The 18,696-nt window shown below is 34.7% G+C and overlaps 3 protein-coding genes across 5 annotated transcripts; 1 reads left to right on the top strand and 2 right to left on the bottom strand.

The window, feature by feature from the left end:
- The first annotated feature begins 38 nt into the window (after nt 1–38).
- Nucleotides 39–4,357, top strand: LOC141899357 (kyphoscoliosis peptidase-like). Of its 2 annotated transcripts, XM_074785609.1 has the most exons (8): nt 39–141; nt 478–609; nt 725–1,129; nt 1,240–1,381; nt 1,887–1,977; nt 2,191–2,390; nt 2,469–2,593; nt 2,689–4,357. In XM_074785609.1, exons 3-8 carry the CDS (start codon nt 803–805, stop codon nt 4,159–4,161), a joined length of 2,358 nt encoding a protein of 785 aa, XP_074641710.1. In that variant the 5' UTR covers nt 39–141; nt 478–609; nt 725–802; the 3' UTR covers nt 4,162–4,357. The 2 variants fall into 2 exon arrangements, with proteins under 2 accessions (XP_074641710.1, XP_074641711.1); XM_074785610.1 differs by having other exon boundaries at nt 478–1,129.
- A 193-nt stretch (nt 4,358–4,550) lies between these two features.
- Nucleotides 4,551–5,649, bottom strand: LOC141898290 (eukaryotic translation elongation factor 1 epsilon-1-like). The gene is made up of 6 exons (XM_074784134.1): nt 5,560–5,649; nt 5,293–5,386; nt 5,106–5,212; nt 4,917–5,012; nt 4,775–4,834; nt 4,551–4,685 (listed from the first exon to the last, which is right to left on the bottom strand). The coding sequence occupies exons 1-6, from the start codon at nt 5,632–5,634 to the stop codon at nt 4,599–4,601; spliced, it is 519 nt and encodes a 172-aa protein (XP_074640235.1). The 5' UTR covers nt 5,635–5,649; the 3' UTR covers nt 4,551–4,598.
- Nucleotides 5,650–8,650: 3,001 nt separating this feature from the next.
- On the bottom strand, nt 8,651–18,613 carry LOC141898289 (receptor-type tyrosine-protein phosphatase epsilon-like). 2 transcript variants are annotated; one of them, XM_074784132.1, is made up of 26 exons: nt 18,539–18,613; nt 18,225–18,353; nt 17,858–18,070; nt 17,574–17,783; nt 17,342–17,488; nt 16,924–17,226; nt 16,748–16,833; nt 16,337–16,556; nt 16,154–16,244; nt 14,522–14,577; nt 14,314–14,438; nt 14,150–14,231; nt 13,999–14,060; nt 13,874–13,910; nt 13,696–13,799; nt 13,494–13,613; nt 13,271–13,413; nt 13,033–13,168; nt 12,746–12,901; nt 12,569–12,668; nt 12,380–12,465; nt 12,093–12,224; nt 11,873–12,007; nt 11,599–11,753; nt 11,367–11,505; nt 8,651–11,285 (listed from the first exon to the last, which is right to left on the bottom strand). In XM_074784132.1, the coding sequence occupies exons 1-26, from the start codon at nt 18,600–18,602 to the stop codon at nt 11,217–11,219; spliced, it is 3,300 nt and encodes a 1,099-aa protein (XP_074640233.1). In that variant the 5' UTR covers nt 18,603–18,613; the 3' UTR covers nt 8,651–11,216. The 2 variants fall into 2 exon arrangements, with proteins under 2 accessions (XP_074640233.1, XP_074640234.1); XM_074784133.1 differs by lacking the exons at nt 8,651–11,285; nt 11,367–11,505 and having other exon boundaries at nt 11,605–11,749.
- Between the last annotated feature and the right edge of the window lie 83 nt (nt 18,614–18,696).

The following is an 18,696-nucleotide window of genomic DNA, read 5'->3' as shown; positions in this document are numbered from 1 at the left end:
GCGGGTTTTCTAGTGAAGAACGTTCTTTATAACGACCTCGTAGATTTATTCAGGAATTCTCTGTAATGAACGCATAGACGAGGGTTCGGTTGGTCTGCTGTGAAGTACTGGTGGTCAGGAATATAAGATCCTTGATGCGCGGTGAGTTTTGCAGATTTATTCCTTTGATAATTCGTAGAAGCAGTGTTAATACAGAAAACAAAAGTCATACCCCTTTTGTTGAAATTTGAAATAGTAATAATTACGTGTAATGAAAATTCCACAATTGATAATTGATCGGACAGTTTGGAGATTTATCTAAATCATGTACAACAAAAACATGTCAGTTACTATAGATCTGTAGTGGGGTGGTTTAGCGTGCGGGCTACCAATGCTGATGGTCACTGGTTCGATCCTGTGCCTGGCTGGTATGTTTATTAAAAAATACTTTTTTGGAACAAGGCCATTGAATAATTTGGATAAACCTTTCTTTTTCAGAAGATAATCATATATTTGATATAATTGTATAATCAACGGGAAAAGCGTTCGTCACATGCGACCAAAATAATCAAGTTGAACAACTACTACTTGCTGTTATACGTAGAACAAGTTGATTTTGAATGTCCCCTGGTAATGACACTTCATACAGTCACACTGCGTATATACCGTACATACTGTAATCATGTCGGGCTAATCGTGATAACTAGTTATGTCTGAACTAGTTTCTCAATCGGGTTTTTTCTAGCGATTAAACCAGTGCTAGTGACACAGAGAATGTCTTTCCATTTGAATGAATGACCGCTACACAGTTTGGTGATTAAAAATGGTATCCGGAGACAAGAGCAGTGCCGGCGGTGAAGAGTCCGGGGAGGCTCGAGCTGGCGACCAATATACCGTTTTCGTTAAGAAGTCGACCGCAGAGAGACGACAACTACAGAAACACACGAAAAATCACTGTAAGACTTTGATTTGTCATCCGCTTGACAAGACTGAGAAGTATCTGATGAAAACAAAATCTTGGAGTGATGAAGTTCCGTCTTCGCAGCCGAAACCGAACGTCATTCGCGCCGAGGATCTGTTCTGGTCAGAAAAAGCTAAATTATTTTCTGATATAAAACAACTTGAAAAGATCGACCGCCAAGCACTGAAGGTATGTATATAAAACCATTTAGAGCTATTCTTTTGTTCGTTAGTACTTCGAGTCCACATAATGCGATATACGGGATGTACGTAGACATCGTTTCTATTTTGTTATACCAGGCATCTTTACATCTGAGGAATAATCCAGAAAGTTTGGTGACATATTTAACCCAAGGATTTTCAAAAGATTTCGAGCGATTTCGTTCAATATTTCGATGGGTGGCTGAAAACGTTGCTTACGATGTTGATAGCTTCATCTCAGGTACTAAATATCTCAAAGTTAAAATCTTGTATCATCAGTGGCTAATTTATAGGATAAATCAATGTGAGTAATCATTAAAAAACAATCATTAAAATTAATTTAAAACTATAATATATTTTCATAACCGTGTGTATTTCAGTTGAATAATAGAATAATTATTATTATTAGAATATATTTGATTATATGAATTTGTGTATTGTAAATAAATCAATTGGTCGCGGAGATGAGCGGTAGCGAAGTGGAGCGACCAATTGATTTAATACAATATGCTTTTAAAATTAAAATTATTAATATCTTAGAGTAAATATTTAGTTATAATATAAAATACACACGGTTATGAAAATATATTATAGTTTTAAATTACTTTTAATGTTTTGTTTTTTAATGAGCTCGACCCTTCGACCTTTGGCCTGAAAGCCCATTACCCCTATTACTAATGTGGTTGGGATATAACTATGTTCTAATCTGTTTTTTTTTTTCATTTCATTTTGCTTTACTTTCTCAGGCGAGGAAAGTCCATCGGAACCATTAGATGTACTACGGACAGGACGGGCTGTTTGTGCTGGATATGCGAATGTTTTACGTTATTTGTGCGAGTAGGTGACTTTTAATTTCAATATCAACGAACGAAACTTGAAGAAATTCAAAATTTAAACTTGAAATAATGATAAGCGCATTTATTTATATCTAAGTCGACTGAACGAGACGTACAAAGTATTCGTAAATAGATATTTTGAACAATGAACTACGAAATGTGATAAACCCTGGAACGTTATACATCATAAGTTGATTATTTTGCTGTTTTATAGGTTTGTACAGATAGAATGTAAAATGATTACTGGAATTTCAAAGGGTACGAATTACTATCCGGGAAAACCATTTGAGATTGACAGTAAGGGTCACCCAGTTTTAAACTATCAGAAGAAGGAGTATGGACACGCCTGGAATATTGTAACATTAGCAGAGAAACGATACCTCTGTGATGTCACATGGGCGGCCGGGACAGCAGGTGACTATCGGTCGTTATATTCATCTTTTAGAGAAATATCGGTAGTAATGTTATATCTTGAAATATGGATCATTTCAGAGGAAAAACAAGGACGGATTCCATTCAACAAAAGATGGAATGAATCGTGGTTTATCTGCGAACCACAAGCTTTCTTAGAAACTCACTGGCCCATGAGTGATAAGAAAAGCGCACCCGAAATGCAGGTATTTAATAGTTATCTATTAATAAACAAAAAACATCTTAAGAAATCCAAATGAAAAATATCAATTGAATTCGATCATCAACTTACTATTTGTAGCTAATGAAGACTCCGATTAAGTCATTTATGGATTGGAACCAAAGAGCACACAGAGGAATCGGATCATATGAGCTTCAAACTTGTTTATTTTCGCATAAACATGGCGTAATTAAAACAAACGATAATGAACTAACCATCAAAATTAAATACAAATTTCCAGTACAGATATGGGCAACATTAGAGTCTGTAGATACGGGGTCAGAGTTCCCTTCATACGTCATACCATCCATGCAAAAAGGTATATACTTAATATACATTCGATTACCTGAGATGAAAAAGAGATTTAAAGTAAAGATCAATGGTAAACCAATGTTTTATGACGGAGAAGCACCCTCGTATAAGATAGTACAATATACTGTAGAAAGTACAGGTATACTCAGAGCTCAACCATTTCCCGATAAATTACATTATCTCGGTTTTACACGAGATGAATTTATGCGGGGTTACTGTCTCAAAAAAAGAAGCACGCCAATAATTACGAGTCAATCGGGAAAGGCAAAAATTAAGATAACAATTCCACCTGAAGATGGCTCTAAACAGTTTCACGCTACGTGCATGCTTTTGTCTTGTGAGAAGGAACTGTGCAGTTGGCATTACGTCGACAAAACTCTCAATCAAGTCATAATTGGTTTGAATTTACCGCATCAAGGGCAATATCTGATTACTTTATACGTGGAAAAAGACGCCCCTCGGACAGTCGGTGGTTCTCTGGAAGCTATAGGCTATTTCATAGTGGTCTGTTCCCGAGGTGGTATTGATAAAAGGGTTCTACCAATTAAGAACACAGCTTACGGAGCGAGTAGAGAACTTTACAGATTAAACTGCGAAATTTACAACCAACTCAACGGAGTAATAAAAACTCGAAATGGAGAATGTGTTTTAGTGATGAAAATGCCAGAATATGGGATAGATGTAGCGTGGGGTCTTTACATCGGTGAACAACAGGTCAACAAAAAAGAATGCATCTGCGCTGAAACTTACGGCAGATATATTCGCTTCAGATTCCGTCTTCCGGAAGCTGGATTTTATCACTTTACGATGAATCGCACGTGTAAATCAGGAGAGCATTTATGCGCTTATCTGATCGATTGTAAACAGCCTTACCAAGGAGAATTGTTTCTGTCGTGGCCGAGAGAATGGGGTACGCAGAAACTATTCAAACAACGCGGATTCCAGTGTATTAATCAGAGTTGTTCATCGGTCGTTACGACAAACGGCAAATGCGAATTCAAATTGAAGAACCCAAGAAACGAGAGAACGATGTGCAGCCTTCTAAATGCGTCTGGAGATTCGATTCCTACTGAAAGATTAGTAAATAAAACTACGACCGATGATGTCGTCAGTTTTGAATTGACTCTCACTGAACGGGGACAGTACGCTTTTCGTATCAGTAAAGTAAAACGTGATGATTCCTGGGATGATTGGTTGGTCGTTTATCATATCACTTGTCTCAAACCAGCTAAACTTCATTAAAATTGCGTGCATTTATCGAGATGAAAGTGATCTCGATATATTTTGATAGATATCTAAGGAAAAAAACGTAAAACGTGTATCAGTAATTGTGCTCATATTTAACGCAGAGGTTTTTGACCCGTATTTTTCTACATTTAACGAAATCGGTGCTTTTCAAGTACTTAAATTCCTACTGATTATATAAAAGCTTTTAATACCGGTATATTATGTATCAATGATTTCTATGAAATGGTTTTAAAATATAGAAATATAAATTGTATATCTATTCTTCAAATGCGTTTTCTTCGTGTATCTCATAGATTCCAATCCTAGCAGCGCAGCCCCTTAACTCGACAAGTCAGTACCTTTCTACTTATCAAGACAAATCAATAAACAAAGACATCGAACTGATATTAATCATATTTATTGTTAAAATCAAATAATGACACAGATATTCCTCAATGTGCTAATTCAATGTTGTAAAGATAGTTTCGCTGGAATGAGATTTCTGGATTATTCTGTCTTAATCGATCTGTAAACTGCATCTGAAAATAGACACATTAAATTAGTGAATTGAAACTGAATGTCGGGCGATGTTTACAACGAATCATCAGTGCGTGCCACTTTAACTCACCTGCTGAAACCATCTTGACAAATGCATATATTTCTGTTTGTCGAAAAATGTCAAATGTCCCTACGAGAAGAGAAACAGAACTTAAGCAAGTTTCACATAATGATTTTACACAAAGCTGTCATGAAATCTATATATTACTTACCATTACATTATGTAAACCATAAAACAATACGATATCAGCTAGACTTATCTGATGCCCAATGAAGAAAGTCCTATCAGCAAGGTATCCATTAAGTTCCTACAATATTTATGATACTTCATTTACAACACAAAGCATAATGTTTGATAAAGTATACATTTTTTTACAAACATTGTATTTAAGTGTATTTACTTTCAGTATGTCATGAGGGATTCGTTCATTTATCAAAGCTTTATCTAGGTTCTTGACTCGATATTCCAACCATTGCGATATGAATGTCTGTTCTTTAATTGTCTTTCCTTTAAAAAATGATAACATTTTTCATTGGGTATCAATTGATATAAAACAATACGTAAGTTCAAAATAATGCAATATTTACCAAGAAGATCTTCTTTTCCTTGTTTAGCAATATGTTTATATATCGTCGCTAAACCTTGTATTTTACCACATTCCTTGGACGAAAATGCCAAACCCTGTAAGGGATAAATCGGGGTTCGACCCAACATGTTAATTGTATACAAACATTCGCCACTCGAACCGAACTATTTTACAATCTTCACCGCCGAATTTTACATCTATTACTGAGATTCTAACGTTGATATCGAGATCATTGTTTAAATATAGTATTGATTCACCTGAAATTTACCTGATCTCCATTTTGCAATGATGCGTTTTTCAATGAAATGGACAAATATTCAGCGAAATTCTGTATCTCGGCCATTATGTTTTAGTTGAGCTATAAAACTCATGACTCATAATCGGGTTCGAATCCGCAATATATGCGTGTAGTGCAGGAACTTTTCCAAAACTTTTTTCCCTGGATCCCTATAAAACCTTAAAATCTATGAAACTTATGCGTTTTTTTTTTAAACTTTATTAGAAAGAATCTTGGTATAAAATGTTTAAAATCATGTGTTAAAAACACAATCTGCATTTTGAATTTGCTGTTGATTGCATATTTTCTCTTCAACAGCCTTATCCGTCCCATTATCGGTTATTGTACTGAGGTCTGGTGTTCCTTCTTTGTTTCCAAGCTGGAACCTTCTAATCTTTATAACACCTGTAACTCTCTGCCCTGCGAAAAGCTTTATCTGAACTTTGGCAAATACTTACTTGGTGTCAACAAAAGGTCCGTTAATGCGGCTGTTCGCGGCGACTTAGGCCAGTACCCCTTGCTTATATCATTTATTCCCCTGATGGTTAAATTTTGGTTTCGTCTTTGTAAATTGAATCCCGCCTCATTAGTGTATAAATCCTATCTGGACTGTGTGCAAAGTATGGACACACTCCCAAATTGGTGTTCTGGAATTTTTTCAATACTAAAATCATTTGATCTTCATGGTGTTTGGTCTAATCATGGCTCCAACCACCCCAATAAAATTATCAAGCTGCTCCAGTCTAAAATGTATCTCTTATATTCTTCTTCGTGGCTATTTCAAATCAACGACAGTAATTCCAACCCCAAATTAAGGACTTATAAACTTTTTAAAAAACGCTTTGAACTTGAAAAATATATTATTTCGAACTCTTTCCTTAAAAGACGCGAATTTTCCAAACTGCGTCTCGGTTCCCATCGGCTTAGAATCGAGACGGGGCGTCACTGTCGTCCATTTTTACCAGCCAATGAGAGATTTTGCCTCTACTGTACTGTAAATAAAGTCGTTGAGGACGAATCCCACTTTTTACTCGAGTGTCCCTCGCTTCATCCTGCCAGAGTTTCCATTTTATCCTCACTTGTATGTTTCACAGAGTTTGAGTCTTTTTGTGTTTTCGATAAATTCCTATTTTTGATGTCCTATAACAACGGAGACTATGAAATTGCCAGCCTTATGTGTAACCTAGTTAACTCTTTATTTGCCCTCCGTTCAACGCTTTGATTCTTTTGTATTATATTCACTTGATTGTATCGCCACCTAGTTTCCTTGCTGTAGTATTATATTTTGTTTTACGTTTAACATATTTTATTTGTAAATATTCTCTATTCCTATGTTATCCATTATAAAAGCGATTTTCATTCATTCATTTATTTATTTCCTGAATAATTTACATCAATAAATAGATACCAGACAAAATTACAATAGATGATTAATTTGGTTCATACAAAATATATATAAACTGATGTAAAATAACAGCAGGGCAACCAGAGGAAAGCAGAGCTTGTAATATCAGGCACCCCAAAAGGAACAAATAGAGATGAAATACGCACGATACACACAAACACACACACACGCACACACACTCGCAAGCAAGCAGCACACACGCACACACCAAAACACCCACCACATATAAGAAAACCACACACATATATTCACACACATTTACAAATAGACACACACACACACACACAAAAATGTATACATATAAATACATAAAGTTATACCTTGGAGTTTATTCCAAGGTTATACATACATCATATGAGCGTAAGTAAGTACCATTTGAGAAGGTCATTGCACCTTATACATAATTATCATTATTATTATTTTCATGAATAAACTGTAACGATTAATAATGAGAAAGTAAATGGTTTTTTGTTCGATTTTTGAAACTTTCAATAGAAGGGGAGTTTTTAATTGAATCATTCATATTATTCCAAATATTTGGACCGTTGACTTTTATTGAGAAACCTTTTAGATTTGATTTGAATGAGTCAGGGCGGATGTTGTTGCTGTTTCTAGTGTTGTATCCAACGTCATTCGTCTTAAAAAAATTATTGAACATCTCAGGTAACTTGTTATTGACATATAGATACATGAATTGTCCAATTTGAAAATTGTTTATATCTGCCAATTTAAGAATTTTTGCAGACTTAAATAATGGTGAGGTATGGGCTCTAAAATCGGTTTTAAAGATAATGCGGACCGCTTTCTTCTGGAGAAGTTCCAGCTTTCTTAAGTTTGAAGGATAAGTATTACCCCATACAATATTACAATAGGTGAGATGGCAATAAATGAAAGAATAATACAACTGCAGTAAAGTTGTTTTTGACAAAATTCCATAAAGTCTACCCATTATACCAATGAACCGTGATAGTTTAGTGCAGATGCTATTAATGTGTGACTTCCAAGTAAGCTGGTCGTCAACTTGAACGCCTAGAAATTTTGTTGTCGAGACTTGTGATATAGACATATTGTTGATTTTGATAGAAATTGAGTGTTTATGTTTAGCACGACTGAAAAACATGAAATGAGTCTTTTTCAAATTCAATGAAAGCCTATTTGCCCGAAACCAGATATTCAGTTTGTGTAGTTCTGTATTTACTATTATAGTTAACTCATTAATATTGATATGAGAAGTGAATACATTAGCATCATCAGCAAACATGATAAGATTAAAAATGCTTGATGCGTTTGCAAGGTCATTTATATATAATAAGAATAGGATCGGCCCCAAAATAGATCCTTGAGGCACTCCACAGAATACAGGATAGCTAGTGCTAGTAGTCTCTTTAAAAAGAACAGTCTGAAAACGGTTTGAAAGATAGTTTCTAAACCAGAGTAATGGCGTACCTCTGATGCCATAATGGCAAAGTTTAGACAATAGAATTTCATGATTCACTGTATCAAATGCACGCGAAAGGTCTAAAAATATTCCTATAGTTGATTTGCCATTGTCTAAGTTATTGATAATTTTATCTATGATAACAGTAATAGCCATGTTGGTGGAATGGTCTTTTCTAAATCCAAATTGACATGGAGATAGTATTTTATACTTGTCCAAAAAACTTATAACTCTTTTGTAAACTACTTTTTCTAAGATCTTGGAAATACATGGGAGTATTGATATTGGTCTGTAGTTTGAAAAATGTGAAACATCTCCAGATTTGAACAAAGGTAATATCTTAGATATTTTGAAGGATTCAGGTACTTGTCCATTAATCAAACTTAGATTTAAAATATGAGCTAACGGCCGAGATATAGCGTCAATTACTCTCTTAAGGATCTTTTGATTGATACCATCATGACCAGTGTTATTACTATTTTTAAATTTTGAAACAATATTCTCAATTTCCAAAGAATCTGTGGGAGAGAAAAAGATATTATTTTGTTGTGGCGGACCCAGAAAAGAAAAAAATGTTTTGTTAGTAGGTAAAATATCATTGGCTAGATTTGGACCCGCTTGTGCAAAACACTTATTAAATTCATTGGCTATACTAACATTATTTTTGTACATAACACCATTCTGTTCAAAAACATCAGGATATTTAGAATTTGATGATTTTCTATTAATTAGGTCATTAATTATTTTCCAGGTTTCCTTGGGATCTCTCGCATTGTTTAACATAGAGTTATAGTGAAGCGTTTTAGCCTTTTTGATACAAGTATTAAAAACGTTTCTATATCTATTGTAGATATCTCTATCAGTTTGAAGTTTACTAGACAGGTATCTTCTATAAAGAGAATCCTTCTTTTTCAAAGAAATCAATAAACCGTTAGAAAACCATCCGTGTTTCTTGTCCCTATATATCGAAAACTTTCTATTGATTATAGGGAAACATTCCGTGTAGTATTTATAGAATACATCATAAAAAGAGTTATAGGCAACATTAGCATCATGAATATTAAACACATGAGTCCAATCATGTGCAATTAGCTTTCGTTTAAATCGAGCGATATCATGATCTGACATTTTTCGATAACTAACTGTCCTAGTTGATGTATGGTTGACTTTGATTTCCGGCATAATTGCAAAAATTGGAAAGTGGTCAGATATATCATAGATCAGAATCCCTGAAATTGCATCGAAACTAGAATAACAGTTTGAATATATATTGTCAATAAGAGTAGAAGATCTGTCGGTTACTCGTGTTGACTTATCTATTAAATTCGTAAAACCAGTTGAAAGCATATTAAAAATAAAATCTCCAGTCGGTTTATGAGAGTCGGCGTTGAAAAGATTTATATTGAAATCGCCCAAAATGAAGCACTTACGCCCTGTTCTAGTTAAGTTTTCTAAGAGTGGTAGAAAATCAGTATTAAAGTTATTGACACTTGCATCAGGCGGTCGATAGATAGTGCCAACAATATGTTTTGACATATTATGTGGTAATTGGATTTCTATAAATAAACTTTCGAATGTGTCATTTACACAAGTAAAATCATCCAGTATCCTAAATTTAATGGTGTTGTGGACAAACATCGCTATTCCACCACCACGTGTATCCTGTCTACTTATGAAAATCGACTCATAATCAGGCAAATTATACATTGACTTGTTGTCATGTTGAAGTTTAGTCCACGTTTCAGTAAAAGCTAAGATCCCAAAATTGAAACAGAGGGAGTGTAAATATAATTGCAAATTCTCAAAATTCTTATTAAAACTCCTTATATTTAGATGAAACAAGGAGAAGTTTGATAATCCAAACTTTGATAATTGCGTTAAATCCTTATAATATTTACTACTTGAACCTACGATAAACTCAGGATGTGCATGACTGGCCATCTGCTAGTGGAATTGAAGCGTGATAGTAATACTTCGACGGCACTCACCGTTACATAATAAATTTCGCTCATTATGAACATAGTACGCATATGTATACACAAAAAAATCAATGAAAGCAAAGAAAAATTGACGATGTAGAAAATATGTGATCACAGCACATACTATTAGCAATAAACCATACCGAGTAACTAAAGCCATGAGCATATGAAAGGATTAGCTCCTCCTAAATAATTTTAAGATGCTAAATAATAATTGTTATCAAGGAATTATGATTTGACAGGATTAATCAAACTAGGATACACGATTCAATATCTCATCAAAATCTGCATAGCCACTAAGATGGTGCTTCATGTTGTTAATGATGGCCATAATTTTACCGTCATTCGACCATGATGCTGAAACCGCTTGATGTTTGTTCAGGTACTTCAGGAATTGAGCTCTGCCGCGGGTTAAATCCTCAGAGATACTAGTTTTGGATCCTTTTAATTTTCTACGCTGCTTGAATTTTAAATGTATGTCCACTCTTGTACTGTTTTCCCTGTGTCTTGATGTTAATATTTTATTGCATGTCATTTCCTATGTAACTTGTGTATTATATGGAGCAATAAAATTAAAGTTCAAGTTCAAGTTCAAGTTCAAGTTGTTGAGATGCACCCCTCTAGAATATTGGTGTATAGTTATAAACGAGATCATCATTCCGCACCGGCTAGTTTCTTGGTATAAAATGTTTAAAATCTGTAAATATTATGTGTTAAAAAAACAATCTGGAGATGCACCCCTCTAGAATATTGGTGTATAGTTATATACGATAAACGATATCATCATTCCGCACCGGCTACCCGCTAAAACATTGAGATTACGATTCTATTTGAATCTATCGTCATTTTGTTTCAAAAACATTTTGGCTATATCCAGTAAGCACCTGTACTCCTCCTGAAAGTAGAAAAAACGTTATGTACTCATTGTTGATTTCGAGTCATGGGAATCGATCAGAACCAGGCGAATTAAACGTACAATACGACTGATAAATTGATATCTTATTTTCTGTAGCTGTTGCACCATATGAAAAATGTGAATTTCTGACTTTTTTAAAACAAGCTGCTGAACTACATCAAAAGCGCCACAGAAAACACCGGCCCTATCGGAACCATATCTGAGGAAAAAAACAAGAAGACATCAAGCCGAACATTGGAACTTGAAATATCGAAGTAAATATGGTTGACGCGTACGAGTAAGTCATACTCACAAACAATGAACTGTCAGTAGCCCATTGCCCATCGTGTTTCTCCACTCTCTTACACGATTTACCAGCGCAAATATCAGTTCAGCTGGTGGTATGATTTGATGATAAGCCCAACCTGTGAGATGGAAGTGTCTTACAGTATGTCCTGCGCTCCCTGGCTACAAATTCAAATTGAAACCCATCAGACACGAGTCGTGCGAATTCATCGCCGAATGATTTCTAATCAAATCAATTCTACAAATCAATTCTGAATATCAAGTTTAAGATGAGGACGTACAGAAATATTTGATGACAGTTGAATATCTCGAACAACTATTCCCTTCTCTACTTCAGTCTGTATAGAAACAGCGATCTGAATGTCACCGTACGATTCCACCTGTCCTGATGTTGGCCAATACGGATCACTTTGGCCCTGTCAAAAAGTAACAGTGAATGAATATAGTTTTGGAATAGATTATGATTTTGTGATGTCCGGGTTTTTTTTTTTGTTTCTCTACCTCGACGAGTTGATTGAGCATGACTATGCAATTACACGAGCGATCTTTTATCATTCTCCAAAAGTCAGAGACAGTTTCGTTCATAGGCATCTGCGTAACAATGATTGCATCATTACCCTGCAGAATGGGCGTCTGAAACATAATTATTTATACGTTGAACTAGGAAGTAAAATAAAACACATCGTGTATATACATGATTGTCATGATAATGACTATTTAACAAGGATGTTAACTGCGATAAAATGTTGTTGGGATTTTCTAATAAAACGAGGAAAATGTATATGTACCCGAACAAATGTTGCATTGATGTAGTCAGATCGGTCATCAGTTTGTGTTTGAAGAGCAGCAACCAAGGGAACGCGATGACAATCAGCTTAAAATAGCAGAAACATATACACTCAAATAAACACTCTTTCAAAATGTAGTTTTTATATCATTAGAAAATTAGAAAATAAAGGCAGAATTTAATTCGATACCTGGTAAGATAAGCGGTGATCTATTTTTAAAGCTATTCATCGGATTAAGAGCTACAGCACATTTTTCTCTATTTGATACTGGTCGCATTAAGTCAATAATCTACAAGGGAAACAATTCAATTATTCAGTCTTCAAACCGCAGTTTCACATAAACCTTGTGCAATCGACCACTAATACTTGAAATTGATCTTGCAACTTGCTATCGACAGAATCTTTTGTTGTTCCTGCTGTTGTAATTTTCTGGTATTCTTTTAAGAACTGATCAGTTGGAATTGCGCAGTCTTTCACGACATATTCTTCGAGTAAAGCCAGATGCAGAAAAACGTACTGCTCCTTGAAAACAACGAGGAGTAGAACTTATCATCTTACCGTGCTAGGTGATAAAAATTAGAATCACAAATCTCCCTAAATAACGAGAATCTCTTTAAAGTGAAAGTGATCTGTAAATCTGTAAATTAGCTTACAAGTGTTTGAACCATCTCAGGCCTTTGTTCCCTTAGTTTAGTAATCGTTCCACCGACATCTACTCTTTCGGTTCTGGAAGCTTGTTTTAGGAGCATGTCGAGTGCAATAAATGTGCCACTACGACCTGCACCAGAACTTCATAAAATATATATATGTATATATTATTAGTGGTCATAACAGAATAGTCAAAGATAACGTATACTTCACGAAGCGAAGGTAATCAAAATTAATACATACTTGCAATGGACGACGATAGGAGCTTTAGCCAAATAAGGCTGAATTGATCGTATTAATTTAACCACTGAACACGACCTATTCGGAACTTCATTTTCGCTCCAACGATGAAGCTGCTTCAATTCAACTTGTCTACAGTTACCGTCCTGAAATGATAAGTGTCACCCACAAATCTTATAGAAACTATTAGGTAAAGATATGAACAGCAAACATCGTTAAGTCTTACTTTATCGACTTTAAGAACATAAGTGGTAAGATCATTTTGAATTTTCGTGTTGAACCAAGTAACTGTCACATCCCCATAAGTGTGACTACCTTCGCTCGGCCAGTACTGATAGCACATATCCTAAAAAAATGAAATCTCAAATATATCTCTGTAATTCGATTAGAAGTCGTCCAGTACTGATTCAATTAACGGAGTATATAACCTGTGGAGGTACACCTTCTGTAAGGTCCGTAAGCATGATAATCAGCTGACAATTCTCTTGCCAAATCATCCTCCACATGTCATTTACAGTTGAAGGCAGTGGTCCTGAAAGGAGATCCTTCATTAAAGCTCGTCAAACTTTTTTCAATATTCTTATTGACGCTTTTTTTCACACATACCTTGACAGACAATGAAGTGATCTCCCTGTTTAAAACCCTATAAGATACATTTTGAGTGCGAGAATTTACTCTCAAAAAAGAGAAACGTTAAAAAGTATCGGGCGGGAATTTAAATGATTTTATACCTGGATACGACTAGCGTTTATGTATTCACTCGTATCTTTCAAGACGACTCGATTACCTTCGTCTAAAATAGACGAAAATTACCAGATAGAATTCTATTTATCGTATGTTTCGAGTCTTGCGAACTGGACTCGTAGTTTTTTAAATACCTACATGGCACCACAGTGGGGTAACGATTCTTATCGGGGTTTTCGTTAGCGACTGCACTAACCACACCATAAACACGTTGAAAATTCTGAAATATAAATCCATCACAGCATTCGTAATCAATGGATTTTCAAGGTTTCAAATGCGTAATATTGATGCATTAACATTACGTTGAATTCCTCTTTGAACAACTGGTTGTCTTTTCTGGCGTGCAGTTTTACATAGTTCAATAGAGAATGTATCGGAGTTCCATCTTCACATGACACCGTGCGACTAATCAGTTCTATACCGGTATCTATAAATCATATACGAATTCCTGATCATAGAAATATCTAGAATTTTAGATACATATACAGAAATATTGTGTTAGATGTTTACCTTGCTCAGTAGTCTCGTCAGACCTACTTACAGCATCTACTCGGGACTCTCTTTTCCTGATATCAAGTAAAAGTGAATGTAAAACAATGTAAATATTTAACATCGCCTATACACAATCCACTCGCAAAACTTACCCACATACGACTCTCAAAACAATAAGAAAAATAACTATCGCCATCATCGAACAACCAGAAATAGATGCAATTAGTTTCCAATGTGACTTAGGTCCTGAAAAGCGATTTATACTTCTATCAATCTAACATAAGAAAATCAAAGGAAATAAGATTATACATCTACGAGTTAAACGTTCAATACGGTACCGTATATTTTAGCAGTTCCATTTATCTGATAGAAATATTGAGCGCCTTCGATGATGCGCGGTTTTCTGATTATCTGTACTTGAATCGTATAATTCTTCATCGGTTTTAAAGCCAGTTTTGTATTGTTTGCATAAACCTTTTTGACCTCATCTGCTATATCGCCGATATACCGCCATTTCACTCGATACGACTTCACCTTCTCATCACATACAAATACATCCTTAAATACAATACGTGTCATAATGAAATTTCTTAATCTTATTTCGCCTATGCTTTGATATTGTTCAACTGAAGTCGTAGAACATAGAAATCTAACTTACATAAAGTTGCCCCCGCAGGCAAAAGAGGACCGCATGCTTCTTGAACTTGAAATAACATCTGATTTTATAACGTCTTTTTTAGGTATTTACATGCAATAAAGAATAAAGAGCTATAATAAAAGCATTCTTAAAAAGATAAAATCCCACTATTTACAGATTAAAAAAAATTTAAAAACCAGAATTTATTTATTAAATCTAAAATATTTAAAAGACACGACGTTTCGATCTCACTCTAGAGATCATCCACACCTGACGATGATCTCTAGAGTGAGATCGAAACGTCGTGTCTTTTAAATATTTTAGATTTAATAGATAAATTCTGGTTTTTAAATTCTTTTAATCTGTAAATAGTGGGATTTTATCTTATTATCCGTTCACCACGTTTGAGTGTGGTCATCGTTCTAAAAGCATTCTTATTTACATGCACGTAACCTACCCTCCAGGAGAAAAGAACAATAATCTTTTTATCATTTTTTCTTCTACCGAGATCAGAGGTAGAAATGATATCTGGTTGTCCAGACTCATTTTCAAGTAAATATAATGGTAAAATCTCATCCATTACTCAAATGAAATGATTTTAGGGAGAATAATTCTCATGACAAAAGTTTACCTTCACACTGTGTTTTGAAGTGTATATTAGGACTGTAAGTGCCTTGTTTTATTAAACCTGATTGTAGGGTTGCGTTAACTGTAACATTAACTTGATAAATTCGGTTTGGTCGCAAATCTGTGATCTGATGAGGAGACTGGACTCCTTTATATTCAGATCCATTGACCCTAACTGTATAATTCATCGTTTCGAGAATTGAACCATTTACAGAATCAATCATTGAACCAATGTAAGGTTCCCATTCAATAATTGCCGTTGTTTGAGTGATGTTTCTAACTACAGGAGCATGTCGAACCCTCAGCTCTGAAAACAAAGTAAAAGTGAGTATAAAACAATGAAAATATTTAACATCGCCTATAAACAATCCACTCGCAAAACTTACCCACATACGACTCCCAAAACAATGAAAATAATCATCGCCATCATCAAACAACCAGAAATAGATGCAATTAGTTTCCAATGTGACTTAGGTCCTTAAAAGCGATTTTTACTTCTATCAATCTGACATAAGAAAATCAAAGGAAATAAGATTATAGATCTACGAGTTAAACGTTCAATACGGTACCGTATATTTTAGCAGTTCCATTTATCTGATAGAAATATTGAGCGCCTTCGATGATGCGCGGTTTTCTGATTATCTGTACTTGAATCGTATAATTCTTCATCGGTTTTAAAGCCAGTTTTGTATTGTTTGCATAAACCTTTTTGACCTCATCTGCTATATCGCCGATATACCGCCATTTCACTCGATACGACTTCACCTTCTCATCACATACAAATACATCCTTAAATACAATACGTGTCATAATGAAATTTCTTAATTTTATTTCGCCGATGTTTTGATTATTGTTCAACTGAAGTCGTAGAACATAGAAATCTAGCTTACATAGAAATCTAGCTTACATAACGTCTTTTTTAGGTACATGCAATAAAGAGCTATAATAAAAGCATCCTTATTTACATGCACGTAACCTACCCTCCAGGAGAAAAGAACAATAATCTTTTTATCTTTTTTTCTTCTACCGAGATCAGAGGTAGAAATGATATCGGGTTGTCGAGACTCTAATTTTCAAGTAAATATAATGGTAAAATCTCATCCATTACTCAAATGAAATGATTTTAGGGAGAATAATTCTCATGACAAAAGTTTACCTTCACACTGTGTTTTGAAGTGTATATTAGGACTGTAAGTGCCTTGTTTTATTAAACCTGATTGTAGGGTTGCGTTAACTGTAACATTAACTTGATAAATTCGGTTTGGTCGCAAATCTGTGATCTGATGAGGAGACTGGACTCCTTTATATTCAGATCCATTGACCCTAACTGTATAATTCATCGGTTCGAGAATTGAACCATTTACAGAATCAATCATTGAACCAATGTAAGGTTCCCATTCAATAATTGCCGTTGTTTGAGCGATGTTTCTAACTACAGGAGCATGTCGAACCCTCAGCTCTGAAAACAAAATACGGTAATGGTTACCTGAACTGGAACTGAGGTACTTTCATTAAATTTTTGAATAGTAATGCAGCCAATCTTTGTTCAGACGGATCAATTATTGGTAAATTACCTTCTAAACAAGAATACCCAGTGTAATGATCTCTGCAACCTGAATTACACCTTCCATAGTAATCACATATTTCAATAGGATTCTTACAGCGACAATCAGTAAGGCAGCCGATCTTCTTGGTGCGATTTGTCGGACATGTGTCTATTGCTGTGAGAAAGATCATTTTTACATTTTCATTACTTGTTTTAACCATACTTAGTTGATTATATGATTTGAAAGTATTTTCACTTACGGATATACTTGTAACCGATAGCTTCAATTTCAGCTATTTCTATTTTCTCTTTTTCGAAATGTATATATTTAAGAACAACATTATCTCCAACCAAAGGACGGAAACAAGTGAATGTCTTATCGTATATGAATGAATCTGGAATTTTCATACAGTTTTCGGATTTCTGTGTGGTTCTGTTTTTGATAACGAGTCTGTAGCCAGACAATTTAGCTACAAAAATAGAAGTAGAAATAGGAATGATAGCGTTTAGCCATATGTTTACGTGTAAGTAATCGGGTACGTACGGCAAGAGTTTTCATTAGAAATACATCGTTCATTGTTGTATACTATGATTGAGTTGATCACATATTTATCCCGAAGCAAAGCTCCCCACTGCGGCATCCTCATTGAATGTGTTTTAGAGAATGTGCTGTAATTTCCATCAATTGCCAATTGCGCTATATGTGACCCGTTATCGGTTGACTGGAATATTCGTTCGGCATCTTTCATAACGTCACCTAAATCACAAACACATGCAAAGAAAGTTTGGAGATTTGAAAATAAATCCTTAATGCCATCTATAATAGTTTCGTTATACGTATGTCTTGATTATATCCTCATGATATTGTATTTATTAATATTCACGAATATGAATTGTGGAATTAGACTGACCTATTTGACAGCCAGGTCCGAACCAGCCGTCTGCGCAACCAGTGGCTGGACATTCTCCCGTTTGTTTATCACACGTATCATTACCAGCACATCGACACGGAAAAATTCCATCGTCACCAAAAACATTCCCTTTAATAACAATGTCAACTCGTCTTTACGATTCTGTTACATAATGTATATATATATATATATATATATATATATATATATATATATATATATATATATATATATATATAACCGCCTGTAGATAACAATTCGAAAAAAGATTTTTACGAGAAAACATTGTTCTATATATTTGTATATACTGATACCGTTTACTGAATCGTAGGTGGCACAAATCAGTAGAAATAACCAACAGACCGTGATCGAAACCATCTCGCTTCTATCGTTCTAAAACTCAGTTTGAAAGCGGATGTAAATTGGGATTTTGAAATACAATTAAGTGATTAACCCCACGTGATCATAGATA

This window comes from Tubulanus polymorphus, chromosome 2 (genome assembly GCF_964204645.1).
Source record: "Tubulanus polymorphus chromosome 2, tnTubPoly1.2, whole genome shotgun sequence".
In the NCBI taxonomy this organism is placed as follows: domain Eukaryota; kingdom Metazoa; phylum Nemertea; class Palaeonemertea; order Tubulaniformes; family Tubulanidae; genus Tubulanus; species Tubulanus polymorphus.
This window is presented reverse-complemented; position numbering and strand designations above follow the sequence as displayed.

What these genes read in the sequence shown, in the direction of transcription:
- LOC141898290 (XM_074784134.1), bottom strand. Translation starts at nt 5,634, where the DNA reads ATGGCCGAGATACAGAATTTCGCTGAATATTTGTCCATTTCATTGAAA. An exon ending in CATTGCAAAATGGAGATCAG is followed by an intron (nt 5,387 to 5,559) that starts GTAAATTTCAGG and finishes TATCCCTTACAG; the next exon opens with GGTTTGGCATTTTCGTCCAA. An exon ending in TGTCAAGATGGTTTCAGCAG is followed by an intron (nt 4,686 to 4,774) that starts GTGAGTTAAAGT and finishes GTCTATTTTCAG; the next exon opens with ATGCAGTTTACAGATCGATT.
- LOC141899357 (XM_074785609.1), top strand. Translation starts at nt 803, where the DNA reads ATGGTATCCGGAGACAAGAGCAGTGCCGGCGGTGAAGAGTCCGGGGAG. An exon ending in GTTTTACGTTATTTGTGCGA is followed by an intron (nt 1,978 to 2,190) that starts GTAGGTGACTTT and finishes GCTGTTTTATAG; the next exon opens with GTTTGTACAGATAGAATGTA. An exon ending in AAAGCGCACCCGAAATGCAG is followed by an intron (nt 2,594 to 2,688) that starts GTATTTAATAGT and finishes TACTATTTGTAG; the next exon opens with CTAATGAAGACTCCGATTAA.
- LOC141898289 (XM_074784132.1), bottom strand. Translation starts at nt 18,602, where the DNA reads ATGGTTTCGATCACGGTCTGTTGGTTATTTCTACTGATTTGTGCCACC. An exon ending in TTCTAATGAAAACTCTTGCC is followed by an intron (nt 17,784 to 17,857) that starts GTACGTACCCGA and finishes CTATTTTTGTAG; the next exon opens with CTAAATTGTCTGGCTACAGA. An exon ending in ATCAATTTATCAGTCGTATT is followed by an intron (nt 11,286 to 11,366) that starts GTACGTTTAATT and finishes TTCTACTTTCAG; the next exon opens with GAGGAGTACAGGTGCTTACT.